This window comes from Trichoderma citrinoviride, assembly GCF_003025115.1.
Source record: "Trichoderma citrinoviride strain TUCIM 6016 unplaced genomic scaffold BBK36scaffold_18, whole genome shotgun sequence".
NCBI classification, from domain to species: domain Eukaryota; kingdom Fungi; phylum Ascomycota; class Sordariomycetes; order Hypocreales; family Hypocreaceae; genus Trichoderma; species Trichoderma citrinoviride.
In genome coordinates this window covers 24,655-34,866 of record NW_020194726.1, presented here as the reverse complement: position 1 = coordinate 34,866, position 10,212 = coordinate 24,655, and the positions used below count along the sequence as shown (strand labels likewise).

At 35.5% G+C, this 10,212-nt stretch overlaps 2 protein-coding genes across 2 annotated transcripts in view; one reads left to right on the top strand and one right to left on the bottom strand.

The window, feature by feature from the left end:
- Positions 1–187, top strand: part of BBK36DRAFT_1172698 (purine and uridine phosphorylase) — a gene marked incomplete at both ends in the record, with an annotated part of 3,547 nt that extends 3,360 nt beyond the window's left edge. The window contains 2 exons of the mRNA XM_024895764.1: positions 37–111; positions 158–187. Of these exons, the coding sequence (XP_024745451.1) occupies positions 37–111; positions 158–187 (105 nt within the window). The remainder of the gene's footprint in view (positions 1–36; positions 112–157) is intronic.
- A 398-nt stretch (positions 188–585) lies between these two features.
- BBK36DRAFT_1163191 (hypothetical protein) lies at positions 586–1,021 on the bottom strand (the record flags this gene model as incomplete). The annotated part of the gene is made up of 3 exons (XM_024894509.1): positions 586–686; positions 758–912; positions 975–1,021. 3 exons carry the CDS (start codon positions 1,019–1,021, stop codon positions 586–588), a joined length of 303 nt encoding a protein of 100 aa, XP_024745450.1.
- Positions 1,022–10,212: the final 9,191 nt, after the last annotated feature.

The following is a 10,212-nucleotide window of genomic DNA, read 5'->3' as shown; positions in this document are numbered from 1 at the left end:
GGGCATGAGGCTGTTGCTAGGCTGCTGCTTGATAAGGGAGCTGACCTTAAGGCGCAAGATAGGTATGGCCAGACGCCGCTATTATTGGCTACTGAGAATAGGCATGAGGCTGTTGCTAGGCTGCTGCTTGATAAGGGAGCTAACCTTAAGGGAAAAGATAAGAGGCGCCTATTACGGGCTGCTATAGTCGGGCATGAGGCTGTTGCTAGGCTGCTGGCTAATGAAATAGCAGCTCGTGAGGCGAAGGATGAGGAGCCTGAACTCCGTTATATCTTTGATTAAATAGCATCACATGCCTCGAGCAGTATTGCATCCACAAATGGAACTCAGCAAAGATATGAATACAATGCTTCATCAGATTGTATGCAAGCATAGGAGACACCTGATGGGACTCGTCCACAGAGATGTTTGCTGATGTTGACGCCGTGGTCCATCAGGAAGCGAATCCGACCAATCGACTTGGCAACTTTACCTGCGCATGAACATCACGCCATGCTCAAGGAGAAGCCTGGATATATCTGTCCTTCGATACCAGCCGATACAAGCCGCCTGGAGCGCAATTCTGTGACCCCGCCCCCTCTCCCTTTACGCATTCGCCTTGGCCCCTCGATCGAGCAATATGTGCACCACCTCGATGATGCCGCCCTCGCAGGCTGCCTGCAGTGCGTTGCCGCATTTACCTCCTTCTGCGTTTACGTCAAAACCCGTGTCCAGCAAGCCTTGATCTCCGTCTCCTGCCAAATAAGTATTCATCTACCCCAATTTCGCCGGAGAGCAGCATGTCGATCAAGCTCAGGGAAGCCAAGGTGCGCGGTATAGCACTGCGGTAGCAGCCGCACGTGAAAGGCAGGTTCTCTATCGTAGTTTTCATCCCGTCGCGAGGCTTCAGACCGGAAGGGAACGTACTGAAACCTTGGAGTCTCTAGTCAGACTTTGCATCTTGTATATGCGCCAGATTCCTGGCTGTCACTTACCTGCCATCCGCCTTCTCAATCAACGGCTTCCTTGCCTCCGCTCTCATGTTCTCTGTCCACGAGCGGCTTTCATCATAGGCTAACGTTAAATCGATGAATAACCCAATATCATGGTCGAGATCATCCCGTTGAACAATCAAATCAATGACAGCTTCCTTCTACAGCGGAGACAGAGGGTTACTCATTGCTGTGTTGATAACTGCCTCATTTCGGCTCATACAAGCTTTTGGGTGGCTGGGGTGTGTCGGGTCCTCAAGAGCAGAGCTGCTTGACCAGTGATGCAAACTCCTGGCTTTCTTTCTGCTTCTCCAAGTCGCTGAAGATGAAGAGGAAAAACGAAGGGGATTAAGGGGTTAGAACCGTGCTGAACTTCCATGTGTCTAAGAACAATGAGCTCCAGATGGAACTTTCCAGCACCAGTCACAAACTCGTCAGTGGACGACGAATGCCAGGCGCTTCATCTCCAGATGCTCCTCAAGGCAAGGTACTTGGCGTTATTCCTTTATGTATCTGGCAAGAGTTCCCTTCTAAGCTCCTCAAAGGCGTGTCAGCGGGGCACATCGCCAAACCTTCTTCTTACACATCGATGTATGAAGTACGTATGCACCAAAGGTCGGATAACAAAAGGTATAAATCTCGAAAAGCAAAAAGAAAAAGAGAAACATACAACAGCCGGTGTTCGCTGGTGGTCACCCACCCAACTACTAATCTGCCGGTTAGTGGCTTATCTATGGGGGAGCAGACGGGGAACCTCCTCTAGTTATTAAACCTTCCCGAGGATCTGCCGACCGTGGCCTCTGTTAACTGGTGAAAATGGAGTTAACGCCTACCGTTCTCTGCCTATTATAGAACGTTTTGCAAGTTAAGACTAATAACGTAATATTATCGCCTATGCATTTATTAGGTATACACTATTTAGGTTTAACCCCTTTAGGACTATGTTATATATATACTTATACAGACTGTATTATTAGGTACCTAGGTAGTACTTACCTTCTGGTGCTGGTAATACTTAGAAGGTTTAATATATAGTCTACACTATATATATAAAGCACTGCGCCTTGCCTTGCACTTTGCGTGATATTCTCATATTACTAGCCTTTATAAACTTCCTATAATAATACCAGCGCCTACCTTCTCTCTTAGTAAGTCTTTTATATTATTAAGACTATCTAATCTCTTTATAACTGCAACCACGACCAGGACTATAACCACGGCTATAACCACGACCACAACCACGACCAAGACCAAGACCATAACTATAATCGCACGCAAGCCGAGCCGAGCTGTAATATATAATGCATCTATACACGTTCTAAGCCCCGTCACCCTCCTATAGGTTAACTGCTTTATGGGATTAAACTGTCCTGCCTGATATGCAGGGCTATAATGTTCTTTTCAGATTATACTAGAAGCATTATAATACCATTTAAATCCCTATTTTGCATTATACTTGCTATAGGTTTAAGGCAACTAAGTTAGCAAAGCGTGCGAAAAGTTAAGAAGACTTTAAGCGACTCTTCTAAGAAGAAAATAATAAAGAGCTAAGGAACTTACTTAACTTTATAAAGAGATGTTATCTAGAGATAATCCATAATAATAAAACCTTTTTATATTAAGATGCTAGGAATGCAGTAATAGGGGCGTGCTATAGTACCCTTAAGGCTTTTATGCACCTGTTAAAGGGTACTGTCTTTAGATAGGAAGCGGATAAAGTAAGGAGCGTTATAATTAACACTAATGATTTATAGAAGAGGGGGGATAACACTAAACTAAGTTCTTATAAAAAGTGCAAGTTAATGCAGCTCCTTTCTTATAGGACCTGTAAATAAAAGCTGGATTATTACAGCAACTGTAGGCTATAACTAGATAGTTATAAGTATTGCTTAGTAATATAACCTTAGGATATTACTACTAACCTTTTATAATATAAAGACAAGTCTAAGAAGGCTAAGAGTCTAAGTATGCAGACTACTTTAAGAAAGCGGTTAGTTATTTATTTATGTTATTTCTCTTTCCTACTAAGCATGCTTAATCTTAGACTAACTAAGTTACTTATCTAAGAAGAGGGCTTAATTAAGTAATTAAGGATTAGACTTAGTAACGCTAGCTATTATATCACACTATAAAACTGTAACAGCTATATTAAGCAATAGTTATTAAAGTCCTAGTAATAAGCGTTATAAGCTTTAGAGGGCTGCTAGGCTTAAACTGACGTTTATTAACTGTCCTTCCCTGCCGCTACCGGTTATATATTAAAGTATATTTAAGAAGAGACTGAGATGTAATAAGAATAATAATAAGCACGGTTATGTTTATAAGCGTTAACTGCTTAAGAGTTCTTTTACTCTTAAACTAACGTCTACTAACCGCCCTTCCCTGCCCTTGCCTGTTATATATTAAAAAGCGTCTAGAAAGAGATCTAGAGGAAAAGATAACAGGCATAAGGATAATGTCAAGAATAACAATCACAGATAAAAGCATTAAAAATTAGAAGATTATACTGCTTATATAGAGACTTTTAGCATGTCTTTATCTCTTAAATAAGTTATAAGTAAGAAAGTCGCTAGAACTAAGGATAGTCTTTGTTTTAGACATAGCAATTAGAAGATAAAGAACGCATCCTAAATTTCTAACCTATTACAGTCTTTAAGAGCTATAAACACTAGGTCTGCTAGGCGAAAGGGACATTTTACATTTTAGGAGTTAGATTATTTAGGCAAGCTGCGCTCTTTATAAGCGCGTTATAGATTAGGCTAGGTGCAGTAGCGCAGTCTAGGGGATGCGTTTTAATTTTACTGGTTCTAAAGACATAGTTATTATCCTAGCAGGGCTAGGTGCAGCAGCGTAGTCTAGGGGATGCGTTCTGATTTTATTAGTTCTAAAGACATAGTTATTATTCTAGCAGGGCTAGGTGCAGCGGCATAGTCTAAGGGATGCGTTCTGATTTTATCGGTTCTAAAGACATGGTTGTTATTCTAGTAGGGCTAGGTGCAGCAGTGCAGTCTAAGGGATGCGTTCTGATTTTATCGGTTCTAAAGACATGGTTGTTATCCTGGCAGGGCTAGGTGCAGCGGCGTAGTCTAAAGGATAGGAGGTTTTAGATTTAGGGTTTATGAGGATATTGTTATTATCCAGCAGGGCTTAGTGTAACCATATAGTATAGAATAAAGAACAGCAGATTTTAAATTACTAGATATATTATAGTAAGGATATGTAAGTATTAGGTTATAAACAAGTTTAGTAGCTCTAGAGCTGCTACTAATAAATCATATGCTCTTACTTATGCCTTTTTATCCTTATAAAGCATTTTACCTACTAGTAGATAAAGCCTTAATTCCTGCTCTATCTTAACTGTCTAAACCTCTAGCGCCCTTATTACTAGAAAGAGATATCTGTCTTACTAACCTCTATATAGGTTATATAAAAATGTAAATAAGGATAGGTAAATAAAAGTTAAATACTCTAGCACCTTAATATCTCTATAAATAAAGAGCATTATAATGCTAAGAGCCTATATGTCTTTTATAAAATTATCCCGGTGTTTCTTAAATGTCTCTAGGGGGAGATACCTATATATACTACACATATCGCTGCCTAGAGCACTTAATAACCTAAAGTCTAGTAAAATAGCACCTTAGATATTAGAATAGGCAATATTGCCTGGTTTAACATTATAATAGACCATATTCTTAGTCTTTAAGTAGCTAAGAGCTAATAATATTTCTTAAATTATTTTTAATATGTTATATACTAAGAATGCTTATTATTAAGTTTAAATTATCTTACCAAGGGATAGGGGAAGGAGCTCTAGATATAATGTAAATATATAAGCATTAGCAGCTAGAAGTTTAATAATATTCTCCTAATATGACTTTAGATTAAGATATGATTTTAAGCTTCTAGGGACACTTATATGTTTTAATAACGTAAGCATATTCCTCTCCTTCTTCTATACTTCTGCAATTTAGCAGAGCTTAGTAGAATTTTAATAAGGTTTTTAGTGAAAGAACTTCACGACTATAACCTTTAGACTTAAATGCCTATATTTATAGACACCTGTTAAGCCATTTTTATATATGCACTGTTCTTTCTTTATGGTATAGGAAGCATATTAAGATAAGACCTTAGCTATACTTCTATTATAAAGCTCCTTTAATATAGGAGTTTATGTAGGTATATGAATAATTTTCCTAGGGCTGAAAAGATCTATTAAAGGTGTCCTTTATTACTCTGCTGGTTTTTTATATTTTAGAATGTTAAGAGCCTGCTGCTTCCTTATATCCTAAGCAGCCTCTAGCTCTGACCTATAGATTATAACTTTATATAGCCTTATAAGTACTAAAATATTAATAATAGTATTGAAATTTTAGCAAGGTTTATTTATAAAAACTCTCTAGACGCCAGGTTATATAATAATTATATATTTTAAAGGCTAGAGAAAAGAATACTTAGCGCTAGTTATAAGGTTAGTAATGCATATAATATTCTTTATTCCCCTAGTCCTTTAACGTAGATGATATATATCGCTGGCTATATTATAAACGATTTAAACCTTATCTAGTTTAGTAACTGAACTCTGTTAATAGGTTAAAAGAAGAAGTAAAAAGTTAACGTTATACTCAGTCTAGATAATAGCAAACAGTTTATCCTTATTAAGCGTTTTTCTAAGGGGAATAACAGAATGACCTTTAGGAGGATAGCTGCTGTTTTTAGAATATGCAATAAGAAGACAGGCATTAAGATTAACATTAGCTGCTGTAATATAAAGGGCTGTGATTTATTTCTAGTACTAGCTCTTGGTTAGCAACTTTAATGCATCTTCTTTACTAGGCAATACTATTACTGCGTCTATGTTCTTAATTATTAGTATTGCTTTTACCTTTACTGCTTGCATTATCTTTGCCACTTGCGTTTTCTTTACTACTTGCGTTATCTTTACTGCTTGCGTTATCTTTACCGCTTACGTTATCTTTGCCGCTTACGTTATCTTTACCGCTTGCATTATCTTTACCGCTTGCGTTATCTTTACCGCTTACATTATCTTCTCTCTTTATTATAGCCCCTTTATTATAATAAGATCATTCGCTTTATAGAGTGCTTTTAGGGCGTTAGTAATAGACGTTTAGATGCAGTTTGCGAGATTTAGCAAGTAGACTTAGGTAGAGGCTTAGGAATTAGTTATTATAGATTAAGAGATCTATAGTGAAGTGTCTGCTTCTTCTAGTGCTTTAGATTTTATAATTATTGCCTTTTTAGCATCTAGCGCTTTTTAGAATTCCGCTACCGCTTCTAGAGCCTTCTGTCTGCATAGTTTAAGGTGATGTTCAGCTGTACTAGAGGATTCGCGCTATAAGAGATTAGTAATAAAGGGGTTTTTAACTCTTAAATCTATAGTTACAGTAGTAGAAGAATAAATAATATAGGAGATTGTAATATTAAGTTATTAATAAAAAGGATTATTTTATCTATTTCTCCTAAATGTTTTTAAACTTCTTAACTGTTAAGGAGATAATCTCTTATAATATATATAGAGTATAACAGCACTGCAGGTCAGCCGCTATGCAGGGAGGAAGTACCTAGTAGTACCTTATATATATATATAGCTCTATACTGCCCTTACTATAACCCTACCTATCCCTTAACCAGCCATAAACTAATATATATAATAAGCAGAATGCTTTAAAGATTTTTGCCTCCTTATTATAGTACAGTGACAGTGTTATTATAGCAGTAGCAGATGCCTTAATTTAAACTACCTAGGTAAGCTTAAAGAGCTTTAAAAGCAAGGTGCTTAGCACTGCACTTATACAGCCGCTAAACTATAATTATCTATCCTTATATTTTTATATTAGCTAAACTTGTAATTATACTAGCATGCTTGCTTTCTAAATAGGAATATAAAGTAGTTAATTCTAATTTTCCCCTAATTTCCGTTTATAACTACTTATGCAATAATTCTCTATAAGGTAATTCCTTATACTACTTCTGCTTATCTAGATCCTCTAAACTTAAGGTCTCTATTTATATAAATGTTAAGCTAGATTACACTTGCATTAGGAAATAAGAACCCTTAAAAGCATTTCTTAAAGCATCCTAAACTATAAGATAATTAGCAAGATAATAGTTAAATATTCTTTTATAACATACTGCTTATATAAATTCAAGCTTAGCTGTAAAAGTAAAGCTAGACTAACTGCCTACTATCTTTTTAGTAGCTTTACTAAGGGGCCTATATATAACCTCCTGGCATTAAAATATCTTTTTAAGGAATAATATAATTAGTTTAAGAACCTTATTCTTAATAGTCTGTATAAAGATGATATTCTTAAGGCTAAAGCGTATTATATCTTAACATAACTTTAATAATGCTTAGCTTGCATTAAGCAGCTGGGAAATATTTATTAAGTGACTCTATAAATCTGGCTGCTAAAGATAAACGCTCCTGTATAACTTAGTCTAGAGCTTCTAATTCATTCTGTATTTATTTAAGCATATGCGATATATAAGGTTAACGATGCAGATTTGCTAACAGTCCTAGGGACTGAGCTCTAGAGGGAGTGTTTCCTAGATCTATTAAAGCTTATTATTAAGTCTAAGATAAAGAGACAGGATATTAATAGGTATTTCTGGCTTAGCTGTCTATAAAGAGGGGCTCTCTAGAAGGTCTATATTAATTACTATAGGAGGGCCTCTAGGGGGGCCCTCTTTAAAGATGTCGTCTATTTATAGATAGTTATTCTTTAAGAAGGCGTTGTTATACTCATCCTCTAGGAAGGCGCTGTGTTTAGAAGAATGACTAGGAAGGTAAGGCATGTAAAAGATAAGTTTAAGTTCCTAGGTGTAAAGAGGATTATTATTCTAGTGTTATATTTTATAATATATAGAGAGGAATATATAATTTATATACTTCTTCCCTCTTCTCTATCTCTGTCTTTATGCAAAGCCTGCTATAACCTGCCTTAGCATATAGTCAGCCTTTAGTATAATAAATGTCGCTATTAACGCCTACGCTTAATAATAATATACTATATATAATATCCCCTTCCTTAAGCATAGATATTAATTAAATAATGGTTATATGCCTTATAGTAATGTTTTTGTTAATATAGTATAATAATTACTATGCCTTTATTACTACCTCTAGCCCTTATAGTTTTTATAAACTATGCAGATTCTCTTTTATTATACACTTTATATATCCCCCTTATTAATATAATATTGTATTTTATTAATATACTTCTAATTTATCTAAATTGCCTTGCCTAGAATTCCATTAATATTATAAACATCCGCTATCTGCGCCTACTACTTAAATACCTTGTTATAAGATTCTATTTCTATACTAAGCAGTTCTATTAATACTATAACATCCTTATAGAAACCTAGAAGCAGCTTATTATCTAGTCTAGTAAATTTATAAGAGTCTTAAAGTAATAGCAGAGATTTTAAAATGTTTATATAGCATTAATATATACATCTTGACTTTACTATAATAACTTATAAATATTATAAATAGTGCAGAGGTAGAATATGCCTATAATAGTTAATAGATTTTGCAATAACTTTATTAGGAAGTAGTAAGTGAGAAGGAAAGCAGATAATCAGCATAGAGAAAGCACTAAGTACATAAGTTTCTTCTAAAGCTTGCTAAGCATAGCGTCTCTTCTAGGAATATAACCGTTACTTAGCAATATAGTATTATTAGTCTTAAGCTAATAGGAGAGGCGTATAGTTAGATGTGATTATATGCAGGACCTCTATAACCTTTACTTAGGTATTAAATTATCCTTAGACTTGGCTTAGGATATAAATTTAAGACACCTTTTTACACTTACAGAACCTGATCTCTTGTCTAGTGACTGAGACAGGGGGCTGTGGAAAGGCGATTGCTGTTTATTATTTATCTTTAAGTTCATCCTGTTCTATTTTACCTTATTCTGTCTTATTACATCTTTTACTCCCTGTTATATCCTTATATTCCTAGCGTTAGCTTTTCTACACCTAACGTCTTAGCAAGAGATTACCTCTCGCTTAAGCCCACCTCTAAATGTCTTTGCTAGAGGCCTTATAAGGAAACTGGAGGCAGCCTGCTTAAGCCACTCTATCACTCCCCGAGAAATCGACCTATCTTAAGAAGAGACTATGAATAAATAACATGTTAATGTATTCACTTGGCAGGACTCTAGTACCTTTTAGTATAACTTTATCCACTTTAAGCGCCTGTTTTAGGCTGTATTAGGCATTAGCGTTTGAAATTTTGCATCTAGGGATATAAAATTTCAGCATGCTATTAATTTTTTATAACATTTTAGCACGCTAACGCCTAATACAGCTTAAAACAGGCGCTTAAAGTAGGTAATACTCCCCCTCTAGTGTTAGCTATATTACCCTCCCCTCCTATATGTATATATATGTCACTATATAGCAGAAAGAAAACACCGCTGGTCTGCTACTATTTAATATGTAATAGGCAGCGGTGTTTCTTTTCACTCCTTGCATATTTATAAAGCGATGTCTTATTAGCTAGCTATAGATAATGCTATAGGAATTAGGCAGTAATAGATGATGTTATTAGTTTAGGCGTTTTAACTAATACCTTAGTATGGAGTACTAGAGAGGGGAAAGTTATAAATAGAAGTTTCTTATATAGATGTAATATGCCTATAAGGTTGCTGCTATAGTTCTACTATCTATGCATTTTATTATTTGCTATAATAGCAACTAAATCTTCTCCCTACCACTTAATAGTCATTAATATTCTTATAAGGATAATTCAGTCTTTACAGAATAACACTAAAAACAATACTTTAACTCTTTTACATTTACTGCTGCCTCTTATTTAACTTGCGCTTACTATATTAATAACTGTAAAGGAGCTTCTTAAAGAGCTGTAATAGTATAAAAAAATTAAGACTATAGCAGCTGCAGAGGAACTATTACTAAAGCTAACTAAGGAGATAATAATATGTCTGCTAGTTATATTATATTCTAAGCAATATTCTTATAATGCCTTTTCTACAGCTTTATTACCTGCTAACAGCTAGTCCTCTAATATTAAGTAACTATCTGCAGCTTTATTGCCTGCTAACAGCCAGTCCTCTAATCTTAAGTAATAATCTGCAGCTTTATTGCCTGCTAATAGCCAGTCCTCTAATATTAAGTAATAATCTTATAATGCCTCTTCTACAGCTTTACTGCTTACTAACAGCTAGTCCTCTAATCTTAAATAATAATC